Source organism: Sphaerodactylus townsendi, linkage group LG04 (assembly GCF_021028975.2).
Source record: "Sphaerodactylus townsendi isolate TG3544 linkage group LG04, MPM_Stown_v2.3, whole genome shotgun sequence".
In the NCBI taxonomy this organism is placed as follows: domain Eukaryota; kingdom Metazoa; phylum Chordata; class Lepidosauria; order Squamata; family Sphaerodactylidae; genus Sphaerodactylus; species Sphaerodactylus townsendi.
In genome coordinates, this window is record NC_059428.1 from 8,256,250 (window position 1) to 8,269,629 (window position 13,380).

Below are 13,380 nucleotides of genomic sequence, written 5' to 3' on the forward strand. Positions count from 1 at the left end.
CTTCCTCACTGGTCTTGGGTGGGGGTCCAGGTGCACCTGAGGTGGCTTTCTAGGGCTGGTTTTTACAAGGGCAAATGGAGGGGAGCGGGTTCCAGCAGCAGGCTGGATATTTGTGCCCAAGATTAAAGAAATGTTGCTGATTGTTGTGGGTTTTCCGGGCTGTGTGTCCGTGGTCTGGTGGATCTTGTTCCTAAGGTTTCACCTGCATCTGTGGCTGGCACCTTCAGAGGGAAGTCTGTTACACACTGTGCCCAATTCCCTTCTCACTGGACACGGCGTGTAACAGACTTGAGAGCAGCAGGTGGCGTAGGAGGTTAAGAGCTCATGCATCTAATCTGGAGGAACCGGGTTTGATTCCCTGCTCTGCCACCTGAGCTGCGGAGGCTTCTCTGGGGAATTCAGACTAGCCTGCGCACTCCCACACACGCCAGCTGGGTGACCTTGGGCTAGTCACAGCTTCTCGGAGCTCTCTCAGCCCCACCCATCTCACAGGGTGTTTGTTGTGAGGGGGGAAGGGCCAGGAGATTGTCAGCCCCTTTGAGTCTCCTGCAGGAGAGAAAGGGGGGACTTAAATCCAAACTCTTCTTCTTCTTCTTCTTCTCTCTGAAGATGCCAGCAACAGATGCAGGCAAAATGTTAGGAACAAGATCCACCAGACCACGGCCACACAGCCCCTTGGAAAACCCACCACAGCCAGTTGAGTCCAGCTGTGACAAACGTTGCTGAGTTCAAAATGGGCCCCAGGGTTGCTTGAGGGGGAAATGCCACAAGACACGCAGATGTGGGAAGCAAAGCTTGCTCTAAAGCTGGAACAAGCGTGGAGAGGCTGCGCTGCTGACTGGAGGGCTGCTGGGACACCCCACCCCACCCCCCGCCACAGGAAACTTGTCTCCCCTCCGAATTGCTTCCCTGCCCCAGCGTTATCCTGAAAGGAACAGACTCACGCATGGTGTGGCTCAGGCCAGGCCAGCGGGGTGGACCAGGGCCGACGGGCCCGTCGGAGGGACTCTTCACCGCAGCCTTGGCCAGCTGGCCCTGCTCCTTCTGAACAAACCCACAGCGATCCAGGGGGGTTGCCGAGCGCCTGATAGGTCTGCCCTGTCTGTGCCACAGGGGATGCCAAGGCACGCACGCACGCACCGGACCCCAGAGAATTCTCCCTCGGAGGCTCCAAGGAGGAGATGTCAGCCTCTCCAGAGGAAAGTGGCGTCTCCCAAATGGCTGCCCACTCTGGCCCGAGGGCTCAGCAGCAGCTAGCGAGCCAGCCAGCGTGGCACCAACAGAGGTGGCTCCAGGAAGACCAACCCGAGGGACTACCTCTGGAGGAGAGACTGGCACACTGGCAGAGTGATTCCACTGACAACCTAGGATCAAATCTCAACTCTGCCATGCAAGCTCATCGAGAAAGGCTATTTATACATAAAGTAAACAAATAAACAGGAATCTATCGTTGAAGGCTTTCAGGGCCGGAATCACTAGGGTGTTGTGGGGTTTCCTGGCTGTGTGGCCATGTTCCAGTCGCATTTTCTCCTGACATTTTACCTGCATCTGTGCCTGGCATCTTCAGAGGATCTGATGGTAGTAAAGCAGGTGGAGTATATATAAGAACATAAGAACGAGCCAGCTGGATCAGACCAGAGTCCACTTAGTCCAGCTCTCTGCTACTCGCAGTGGCCCACCAGGTGCCTTTGGGAGCTCACGTGCAGGAGGTGAAAGCAATGGCCTTCTGCTGCTGCTGCTGCTCCTGAGCACCTGGTCTGCTAAGGCATTTGCAACCTCAGATCAAAGAGGATCAAGATTTGATCTGAGATTGCAAATGCAATCTGCAATATATATACCTGTGGGGTGTCCAGGGTGGGAGAAAGAACCATTTGCCTCCCAATGGATTTATTGCTGCTTAGCTGAATCACTATTAGTTGATCTGGCAGTGGGCTCCCATGCCAAACTATGCCGTTCCTCCCCACCCCACCCGAAAAGACCAGCCTGGGTCTGTGGAAAGTGCACCTGGTTTCTCCCACTAGTTGGACCCCCCCCACAAACTGATTCATGGGATCCTCCTTAAACTTCTACCTCAAGACTCCCTGCTGCAACTCTCGGCTTCTCCCCTTGGACCAGGTGGCATCAACAACCCATTTCCCTCCCGCCACTTCCCTTTCCCCTATTCTCAGGTGTGTGTGTGTGTGTGTGTGTTTGCAGGTGCTCATGCGTGCTTCGCCAATCAGCACACAGGTGCTCAGCGCAGGTTCTGTACATTTTATCCCCGTCTTCTTTTATTCTGTATCCCAGGGGTGTAATGCCCATTGGGCAAGGTGGGCAGCTGCCCAGGGCACCACCTTGTGAGGGGCATCAAAATGCAGGGTTCATTTGGGTGTATTTTTAGTGGTTTTCCATTTTTGGCCTGCAGGGGGCGCAGTGTTTAGCCACTAGTGGCACCAAAATTTCAGCGTATCATCAGGAGAGGTTTGGTTCAGGGAGTCCAAAGTTATGGACTCCCAAAGGGGTGCCCCATCCCCCATTGTTGGGGAGTCTCCTGATGAGACCCTGAAAGTTTTGAGACTGTGCCTTCAGAAATGTGCCCCCCCAGCCTGCAACCCCCACTGACAGCAATGCACAAAACTCAATGCAGAACAAAGATTCTTGGGCAAATTTCTGGGATGTTCCTGCAGGGGGTGCATTTTTGGACATGTCAGCACCAATATTTCAGGGTATCATCTGGAGACTGTCATGATGGCACCCCCCCCCAAGTTTGGTGCAGTTTGGTTCAGGGGGTCCTAAGTTATGGACCTTCAAAAGGGTAGCCCCCATCTCCTTAGCAAAGAATGGGGGATGGGGCACCCCCTTTGAGGGTCCATAACGTTGGACCCCCTAAACCAAACTGCACCAAACTTGGGGGGTCCCATCAGGACAATATCCAGATGATACCCTGAAATTTTGGTGCCAATACATCAAAAAATGCGCCCCCTGCAGGAACATCCCGGAAATTTGCCCAAGAATCTTTGTTCTGCATTGAGTTTTCTGTATTGCTGTCAATGGGGGTTGCAGGCTGCGAGGGGGGGGGCACATTTCTGAAGGCACAGTCTCAAAACTTTCAGGGTCTCATCAGGAGACTGACCTGATGATGCTCCCCAGGTTTGGTGCAGTTTGGTTCAGGGGGGCCAAAGTTATGGAAGGCACAAGCCTCAAAAGTGTAGCCCCCATCTCCTATTAGCTCCCATTGGAAACAGTGGGGGATGGGGCACCCCCTTTGGGAGTCCATAACTTTGGACCCCCTAAACCAAACCTCACCAAACCTAGGGGGTAGCATAAGGACAGCCTCCTGATGATACGCTGAAATTTCGGTGCCACTAGCCTAAATACTGCACCCCCTGCAGGCACCAATGTCCGGGTGCAAAAAAAAATGTGGTCGTGGTGGAGTGGCCGCCTATGTGGTGGTGGGGGGGGGGGGATCCAACTCAGGCTTTGCCCAGGGCTCCAGTTTGCCTCGTTACGCCCCTGAAGTTTTTGTCTATCTCTTGGGGGGGGGGAGCCCCACTGAGATGCGCTCTGGGCTAGAAGAAGAAGAAGAAGAGGAAGAGTTTGGATTTATATCCCCCCTTTCTCTCCTGCAGGAGACTCAAAGGGGCTTAGAATCTCCTTGCCCTTCCCCCCTCACAACAAACACCCTGGGAGGTGGGTGGGGCTGAGAGAGCTCCGAGAAGCTGTGACTAGCCCAAGGTCACCCAGGTGGCGTGTGTGGGAGTGCACAGGCTAATCTGAATTCCCCAGAGAAGCCTCCACAGCTCAAGTGGGAGAGCGGGGAATCAAACCGGGTGCCTCCAGACCAGAGTGCACCAGCTCTTAACCTCCTACGCCACTGCAGCGCCCCGGGGCACCTTGAGCTCATCTAGCCCGCTGCGGGCCCACTTTGGCCTTCTCGTGCCGCGGAGCCAGAGGTCTGGAAAGCCGCGGTTCGAGTCCTGCCCCCGCGGCCACCCCGGGCAGGCACAGAGGAGCGGCGCCGGGCCTCCGCCGCCAGGGGGCGCGCTGGAGGGCGCCCCGGCCGGCCGCTCTGGCCCCGCGTCTCGGTGCCCGGGCCCCGCTGATTGGCCGGCCGGCACAGACGCGTCGCTGATTGGCTGGGCCTCTCGGCAGCGCCACAGTTCCAATTTGGGCGCGGCGGTGGAGGCGGAAGCGGGTCTCGGGGGCCAAACCAACCAAGCCAACCGCCCCGCAGCGAGAGAGGTGGGGAGGGTCCCCCGGGAAGGGAGGGGTCCGCCCCGCGCTCTGCCCCCCCTCCCCGTGTCCTCACAACAGCCCCGCGAGGTCGGCCAGTCTCGCCAAGCCTCGAAGTCGCCCCCCCCCCCGGGCGCCGGTCTGGCGCTCTAACCACTGCCCCGGCCTGCCTGCTCGGGGGCTGCTCTCTCCCGGCCACCCGGGTGACCCCGCTTCTCCCCCCCCCTCGCTGCCCCCCAGGACAGCGGCCATGGCCCCCTCCAAGAAGAAGCGCTCCAGCAAGAACCCCTCCAGGAGCAAGAACGTCCTGAAGAGGAAGAAGATGGAGGCCTTCCTGAAGGACTTCAGCCAGGAAGGTAGCCCCGCCCTCTGCTCCTGGGGAGGGGGCTCCTTTGGAAGCGGGGGGGGGGAGGGTGTCAGATCCTGGCCCCCTCTGGCTGCTTTGCTGTTGCGACTGTCTTATTGTGCTTTTAAAAAGAGGGTCGCCTGATATTGCACTGGCAGGTCCGACCTTTCTGGTCTTGGGTTCAGGGGGGGGGCACCCCCCCCCTTAAACTGCAAAATAGTAAGGGAGGAGGGGGCACGAGCAGACTCTCTGCCATGCTGAGTGTAGAGCACAGGTGTCAAACTCGCGGCCCTCCAGATGTTATGGACTACAGTTCCCATCATCCCCCGCCAGTGGAGGGCCGCGAGTTTGACACCTATGGTGTAGAGCGTAAGAGCAGGTGCACACTGATGTGGAGAACTGGGTTTGATTCCCCGCTCTGCCGCCTGAGCTGTGGAGGCTTCTCTGGGGAATTCAGATTAGCCTGTGCACTCCCACACACGCCAGCTGGGTGACCTTGGGCTAGTCACAGCTTCTCGGAGCTCTCTCAGGACCACCTACCTCACAGGGTGTTTGTTGTGAGGAGGGAAGGGCAAGGAGATTGTCAGCCCCTTTGAGGCTCGTTACAGAAGAGAAAGGGGGGATATAAATCCAAACTCTTCCATGGATTTCGGTGCCCGTGGGAAACCCTACAATATCCAAGGGTGTAGAGCAGATAAGTTCCAGTACACAAAGCTATATCCCGCAGATACACAAGCCTCAATATAAAGTGCTCAATGTGTTTATTGTGCCAGTGTGATTCCACTTACCACTAAACCTCACAGACGACTACTATATGCTATTGCCTAATTCTAATTCAGATTGTTTTTTGTAAATGTGGGATGCACGCGGAGCCCGTCTTACGTGTTCAGACGAAGAGAAATGAGAAGTTTATCTATTTGGATGACCTCCAAGACTTGTGCCCGATTGCAATTTTGTTATGGACAATTGAGCTGGGTTTTTTTTTTCAAAGTCCAAGGAGAGGAGGAAGCTAATCCAATCAGACCACATTAACTGGAAGGGCTAGCACCCCCAACCTCTGCATTCTTAAAGGGCTCTTGGATGTTTGTATGGTTAAATTGTATGTTATGAGTAAGAATTGTATGGTTTGGTTAATAGGTTAATAGGAGCAGCAGTGGCGTAGGCAGTTAAGAGCTCGTGTCTCTAATCTGGAGGAGCCGGGTTTGATTCCCCGCTCTGCCGCCTGAGCTGTGGAGGCTTCTCTGGGGAATTCAGATTAGCCTGTACACTCCCACACACGCCAGCTGGGTGACCTTGGGCTAGTCACAGCTTCTTGGAGCTCTCTCAGCCCCACCCACCTCACAGGGTGTTTGTTGTGAGGAGGGAAGGGCAAGGAGATTGTCAGCCCCTTTGAGTCTCCTGCAGGAGAGAAAGGGGGGATATAAATCCAAACTCCTAAAAAAAACCCTCCTAAAAAGGTATGTGTTACTTGCTAGAATAAGGCAATAGCATATAATGGTAGGTGTAGTGATAAGTGGATGCTTGTAGGAGTCACACTAGCACAATAAACACACTGTGCACTTTATATTGAGGCTTGTGTATCAGTAAGATATATCTTTGTGTACTGAAACCCTGCTAGGTCACCAGCCAGCCATCTCACCTGAGCAGGGTCCTTCTCCAGAGACCAGCTTCCAAAAGGGGCCAGCTGAGAAGCCCCCCCCCCCCCCCGTGCCAGTGAGATGTTTTCCCTGGTCCGTGGAGCTGCAGAGCTGGCGGGAGACTGGAGGCCAACCTTTTTCCTGTGCATCTGTGGGGCTGAGAATGTTCCAAACAGGCCAAAAACAACCTCAGGCTCTCCAGCACTCAGGCCCTGTTCCCAGCCGAGCCTTTCTCTATCTTTCACTGAAGAGGCAGCGTGGCCCAGTGGTTAGCAGGTGCACCCTAATCTGGATAACTTGGGTTTGATTCCCCGCTCTGCCACCTGAATGGCAGAGGCTTATCTGATGAACCAGATTAGTTTGTGCACTCCGAACACATGTCAGCCTGGTGACCTTGGGCTCGTCACAGTTCTTTGGAGCTCTCTCAGCCCCACCCACCTCACAGGGTGTTTGTTGTGGGCAGGGGGAAAGGAGATTGTCAGCCCCTTACAGGAGAGAAAGAGGGATGTCAATCCAAACTCTCCTTCTTCTGTGCAGTCGAGACCCGCAAAGAGCGAATCCTGGTTGAAAGCGAGGGCTTTTTGAAGGAAATTGACAACATATATAACATGGAGCTTCTCCGCTTGCCTGCGGCGCTGCAGGAAATGAATTGGGTCAGCTACTTCGGTATGTTGTTCCAGTGTTGCTCTGGGGGAGGGGAGGCAGGAGGACGCTTCAGTTTCCTGGCACTGCCCAGGTAGTCCCTCCAACACCTACATGTGATCCATGGGGTGGGGGGGCGCGGACGCATTATTTGTATTTGTGCCTGTTTGTCGTGGAGTCACTGGGGTTTGTATATTCTAAACCCTTTGGCACCAGAGACAGGAATCAGCTTCCCAGTTGGCTCCTGCTGGATGTTGTGACCATGTCGGGATTCCAGCTTGTGCCGTAGGCAGCAGTCCAACTGGAGCAGTGCAGGAGGAACGAGGGGGACCCCGAACCCAGGCGATCACTTCCGCCAGCCGCTTCTCTCGTTCATAAGAACATAAGAACGAGTCTGCTGGATCAGACCAGAGTCCATCTAGTCCAGCTCTCTGCTACTCGCAGTGGCCCACCGGGTGCCTTTGGGAGCTCACCTGCAGGAGGTGAAAGCAATGGCCTTCTGCTGCTGCTGCTCCTGAGCACCTGGTCTGCTAAGGCATTTGCAATCTCAGATCAAAGAGGATCAAGATTGGTAGCCATAGATCGACTTCTCCTCCATAAATCTGTCCAAGCCCCTTTTAAAGCCATCCAGGTTAGTGGCCATCACCACTTCCTGTGGCAGCATATTCCAAACACCAATCACACGTTGCGTGAAGAAGTGTTTCCTTTTATCAGTCCTAATTCTTCCCCCCAGCATTTTCAATGGATGCCCCCTGGTTCTAGTATTGTGAGAAAGAGAGAAAAATGTCTCTCTGTCAACATTTTCTACCCCATGCATAGGGGGGGGGCGGACACATTATTTGTATTTGTGCCCGTTTGTCGTGGAGTCACTGGGTTTTTGTATTTTCTAAACCCTTTGGCACCAGAGGCAGGAATCAGCTTCCCAGTTGGCTCCTGCTGAGTGTTGTGAGCATGTCGGGATTCCAGCTTGTGCCGTAGGCGGCAGTCCAACTGGAGCAGTGCGGGAGGAACGAGGGGGCCCCTGAACCCGGGCGATCACTTCCGCCAGCCGCTTCTCTCGTTCCCCAAGGCGCAGATTTCTTTTGCTCCTTGGAAGGTTGTGGTTCTGCTCTAATGAAGACCTTTTGTCTCTCCAGCTCTGGGAGGAGGGGAAAAGGCCCTGGAAAAAGCAGCTATGGTAGGTAGTCTGCGCCCTGCCTGCGGGGTTGGCCAGCCCAGGAAGCCAGCCTTGCTGAGCACCTCTTTTTTTTTCTTGCAGGCCGACCTGGACATAGTGGAAATTACCAAACTGGCAACGGAAGCTATTCAGAAGCCCCTCAAAACTGTCAGGACAGGTTAGTCCAGTGGTGGCAAACCAATTGGCCATGCTGGCAGGGGCTGATGGGAATTGTAGTCCATAACATCTGGAGTGCAAAAGGTTCGCCACCACGGGGTTAGTCAGTGAAAGGAGAGGAGCCCTGGGGGGAGGAGGGGGGCTCCAACCCCTTTGGCTCAAGACCCCCCTGGGTGGTCTGGGACACGCCTCTTTCTCTGCGCCTTCTCCACCTCCCAAGGAGTGTTGGGAGGGGGGAGGGCCCCAGCTGCCCCTCCTTGAGAAATGGGCGTGAGGCTGACAGGGGCGGTGTGTGTGTTTTGACCCCCTCGCAACCCCAGCGAAGAAAGCCAAGCAGCCGCTGGAGACCACCGAAGACGGAGAAGCGGGGCGGCCTGCAAGGAAGCGGTCGAGGCAGGGGGGCGAGGAGGCGGGGGCCCCAGAGTCCAACATCCAGGTACATTACTCTGGGGGTGCCCCGGAGCTCTGCCCCAGAGGCCTGGGCGGGCTGCAGGCCGGATTGCCCCCTCGCCCTTCTGGGCAGTCGGTGCTGGACATGCCCAGTGAGTTGCAGGCAGCCAGTGGTTCGCATGGAGTTGGCCAAGGGGAGGAAACTGCTTCCGGGCTCCCTTTTGCAGCAGCCATTTGAACGGGGGGGGGGGGGGGCTGTATCAGCGCACCAATGGGGGGCTTTTGGAGGGGCCGACCGCGGTTCCATCGCCCCCCCCATTGAAATCAAAGCTGCCTGTCTGGACCCCTTGGTTGGGCCCTAATTCCATCCTGGGCCCTGCCGACCTCCTCCCCTCCTTCTTTTTTTTTTGGCCTTTTAGACCGGGCGCCTGTGTGTCACAATTTACACAGTTTTGTTGTTTTAATCTATTTATTGTTATAAACTGCTGTTGTGTTTTAATGGATTCAGTTTTTATGTTGTATTGAATTGCTGTTGGATACAGCCATGTTGTGAGGCGCCTTGAGCCCTTCGGGGATGAGGCGGGCTATACCTTTAATTAATAAATTAATCAATATCGGGGGGGATTGCTGCTGATCACCTGGTACAAGTGACGGTCTGTGGGGGCCCAGCATGGCTACTGCTGTCTGGAGCCTGTGCCCTGAGCCACGGAGTCTGCAGGGAGGGAAGCAACACCCCCCGTCCCTCTCTGGGCTCAGGGCTGTTGCCACGGCTGGCAAAGTGGGGGTGATCTGCCTTTTGTGTCTTTCAGGCAAGGACCTCCATCAAAAGGGCCCCGGGGTCAAGGAGGGGCAGGCCTCCCCCAGCTAGGTCCACCCGCTTGAACAGGAGGTAAGGGGCTGGAGAGCTGGGGGGGGCGGGGGGGTGTCAGCGGTCCTCGAGGCCAAGGAGGCCACTTGCCACAGGCTTTCCTCGTCCGCAGGTCTGCCAAAGTTAACTGGGCCACTCCATCGGTGGGGCAGACGGCTGCCTCCAAGGGGGCCACCCCTCTTCTCACCCCCAAGTTTGACGCCAGGTGAGCTGCTCCAACCCCCTGCCTGCCTGGGTCAGAACCTGGCAATGGGTCTGGCCCTCTGGGAGTGGGGAGGGGGGGGGGCTGTGCGTCAGCCTCAGCCACTGGTCCGTGGGAGGCAGCTCCGGGCAGGGTGCTTCTGGTGCCGGAGTGCTGGCAACCCCCGAGCCCTCCTTGGGCGTCTGCTCTAGTTTGACTTGATCATCGGTCTGAGTGGGTCGTGATGCCGTGAGGTTTGGGCCTCCTTGGGGGGAACTTCTTTATCACTCCAAAACCAACGCCAGCTGGGTGACCTTGGGCTAGTCACAGCTTCTCGGAGCTCTCTCAGCCCCACCTACCTCACAGGGTGTTTGTTGTGAGGGGGGAAGGGCAAGGAGATTGTCAGCCCCTTTGAGTCTCCTGCAGGAGAGAAATGGGGGATATAAATCCAAACTCTTCCTCTTCTTCTTCTTGGTTGCCGTCTTCAAAAAGTCCTCTTATAGTTTCAGTCCATGTTCATAATTTTCAACAGGACAATCTTGTTATTAAAGACTATCGACCGGCTTCAATGTGCTGCATTCCCTGTATTCCGTTGAAAATTATGAACATGGACTGAAACTACAAGAGGACTTTTTGAAGACGGCAGCCAAAAGCTGCAATTGTAATTCATGTGCTATATCGTATAGAAGTGTATAAGAGTGTTTTGCACAGTTTGTCTTGCACTTTATCTCACTGTTTGCACTTTGGTGCTGGTTGTTCCTTACAATAATAATAAGCGGTTGATGCAGCGCGTTGGAGTGATTATCAACGTTGCGTTCATTGAGGGGTGGGAACTTCTTCGTCACGGAGGTCTTCTCTCCTCCCCGGCCCCAGTGTCTTCAGGACGCCCGGCCTGCGTGCCCCTGCAGCTCAAGAGCGGGTCTTCAGTGTCTCCGAGAACGGCAGCCCCCTTGCGGCCCCCAGTGACATCTTCATCACCCTCCCTGCTGAGGGAGGGGAGGTAGGGCCAGAGAAGCTGGAGGGGGGGGGGTGGAATCTCTCAGCTGCCCTTGGCCGAGAGCCACGGGTGGAGGGGGGGGATACACCACCCATGGGTGAGGTGGCTGCCCCTGGATTCTTCTCTGCTGGCCAGACCTGTGCCCCTCCCCAGTTCTGTCGCTGGGGTGACTGATGGCCTCTTTCCCTCTCCTCCTCCTCCGCAGACCATCTGCTTAAGACCCAACGAACTCTCCCGGCAGGCCCTGATGCGCCTCGATCCCGGCACCCTGGGCACCATGAAGAAGATGTCGGTGAGGGACTCTGCGCCGCCTCCTCCTTTTGCAGGACATGATCCGCCCCGTCCCAGCCGACTCCTTTCCCGTTGCCCCAGCCTGATTTTTGCTCAAGAGGGGACTCTCTTGAATGAATGAATGAATGAATGAATGAATGAATGAATGAATGAATGAATGAATTTACTTACTTACTTACCTATCTATCTATCTATCTATCTATCTATCTATCTATCTATCTATCTATCTATCTATCTATCATCTATCTATCTATCTATTTATTTATTTATTTATGGGTTTTATATACCGCTCTACCCCCGGAGGGCTCTGAGCGGTGTACAACACAACTTCCTCTGCACAGTGTACAACAGCCCATACAAACAAACCCATTAAAATTAAATTAAAACACAGCGATAAAATTAACAAAGGTGATGTCACGCAATAACCCCAATTAAAAACCCTCCCAAAGAGGATCGCATTTTTGACGGCTCCTAAATACAAATCGGGCTATTCTAGTTTGACGCCTGGTGGACCGGAGCCCGTTCCGTCAGCTGCGCTGTGGGGGCTTCCCTCGGCAGGTGGAGGGGGGAGTGGCAAAAGGACCGTGGGGTGCAGTGGGTCCCAGGCGAGATGGGACAAGGCCAGGTGCCAAGGGATCCAGAACCCCCCCCCCCCCTCCCGCCAGCCGTCATTGGCCGTTTCTTGGTTTTGCTCAGCTCCTTGCTGCCTGTGCTGTCCTGGCACGGTCTTCGTCCCCCCGAGTGCCACCCGGCAGAGCCCTGGTTCAGCCCAACCCCTTGGATTCCAGCCCGCAGTGGGTCTGTATAGGACTGCCCACTTCTACGGGGGTGGGGAGTGGGCAGCCGTTATCCAGCTGAACCAAACTGTCTGCTCCTCCGCTTTCTTGGCCCCCTGGGAATGGCGCATGCCGGCCTCCTGCCACGGCCCCTCCTCTCTTTCAAGTGGGCTTTACTCCATAGTTGTTTGTACGAGAGTAAGAGCTGGCTGGTTGCTCTTGGAGGAAGAATAAGGAACGGGACTGGGGTGGGATCGGCAGGGGCTACCATTCTAGTCCGGCATGGGGCCACAGGGTGGGGTTTCAACCTCTCTCCCCCCCTTCACGCTTGCCTGACTCCTTCCCTGTCTTGGGTGAGAAACACGCTCCCCTCTCACTTCTGGCTGGGCAGCCTCCAGCTCCCTAGCCATGGCGGGGGGTCTCCTGGATTAGGGAACGGAAGCAGGCCAGGTGAAAGTTCCTGTTGTCAGTCCTGGCCTCTCCAGTGAGCCGTTTGGCTATCAGGGGGACGGGCAGGGCAGAGAGCCCAGGGGTTGGGGCATCTGCCCACTCTGGCATCAGTGCCTGAGAAGCCTCACCCATTCCAAGGGGAAGAGTCCTCCACACCCAGCGTGGGCGCTCCGTGGGGGAGGGGCCCCCCAATCAGAGTGGGGCAGGAAGACTGCCCACTTGATCCTCCCATGACGGAGGGGTCCACCCCTTGGGGCCCTAACATAAGCATCAGCATCTTATTGTCATTGTGCACGCACAACGAAATTTACAGCAGCATTCCCCGATTCACACAATGTCAGACTCATACCCCATCCTCACTTTCCCCTTCCTCCACCCATCCCTACACAGCCCCAAACACATCAGCATGAAGCCGCGGAGTTCAGCATCGCCACCGCTCTAGAGTAGAAGCTGTCTCTAAGCCTCTTTGTCCTAGTTTTGATAGACCTGTATCTATCGTCTGCCGGATGGCGACAGTTCAAAAAGAGAGTGTGCCGGATGAGACGGGTCTCTCGGAATATGTTGGGCTTTCTTCAGGCTTTAACTCCCAGGAGACCCACTCAGAGTCAGGATCCCCCTCCCCCAATCACAGGGTGGCGCAGTCCCAGGCCATATGTTTCCCTCTTCTTCTGCCGAGCAGCTGCAGGCTGAGCACCTTCTGAGAGCCAGCGTGGTGCCACGGTTCAGAGCAGGTGGACTCTAATCTGGGGAACCGGGTTCAATTCCCCACTCCCCACACACGAGCGGTGGACTCTTACCTGAAGAGCCAGATGTGTTTCTGCACTCCTATATTCCTGCTGGGTGACCTTGGGCCAGTCACAGTTCTCTCAGGACTCTCTCAGCCCCACCTGCCTCACAAGGGGTCTGTTGTGGGGAGAGGGAGGGGAAAGGGGCTTGCCAGCCGCTTTGAGACTCCTTAAAGTTAGAGGAAAGAGGGGCCTAAATCTGAACTCTGTTTCTCTCTTCCAGGCGCATCTAGCGAATCTGTGCGGTTCTCTGAAGAGCTCCAAGTGAGCCCGGCTGCTTCTCCCCACCCACCCTCAGGCCCCAGAGTGTTTCCGGAGCCACCTCCCCTTTTACTCTCTCACCTTTTTTTGTGTCCCACGGACTGTGCAGGGGAGGGGGGGTGTTTGCGTTTTTTAAATTCTGTTTTTTAAATTTAATGTTTTTTAAATTTCTGTTTTTTAAATTTAACATTAAAGTTCCTGTTGCCTTCCA

At 55.5% G+C, this 13,380-nt stretch overlaps 1 protein-coding gene across 1 annotated transcript; it reads left to right on the forward strand.

The window, feature by feature from the left end:
* The first annotated feature begins 4,127 nt into the window (after positions 1-4,127).
* Positions 4,128-13,380, forward strand: CDCA8 (cell division cycle associated 8). The gene is made up of 11 exons (XM_048492593.1): positions 4,128-4,221; positions 4,453-4,568; positions 6,733-6,861; positions 7,974-8,014; positions 8,096-8,171; positions 8,491-8,606; positions 9,370-9,449; positions 9,541-9,633; positions 10,483-10,609; positions 10,812-10,898; positions 13,132-13,380. The coding sequence occupies exons 2-11, from the start codon at positions 4,463-4,465 to the stop codon at positions 13,174-13,176; spliced, it is 900 nt and encodes a 299-aa protein (XP_048348550.1). The 5' UTR covers positions 4,128-4,221; positions 4,453-4,462; the 3' UTR covers positions 13,177-13,380.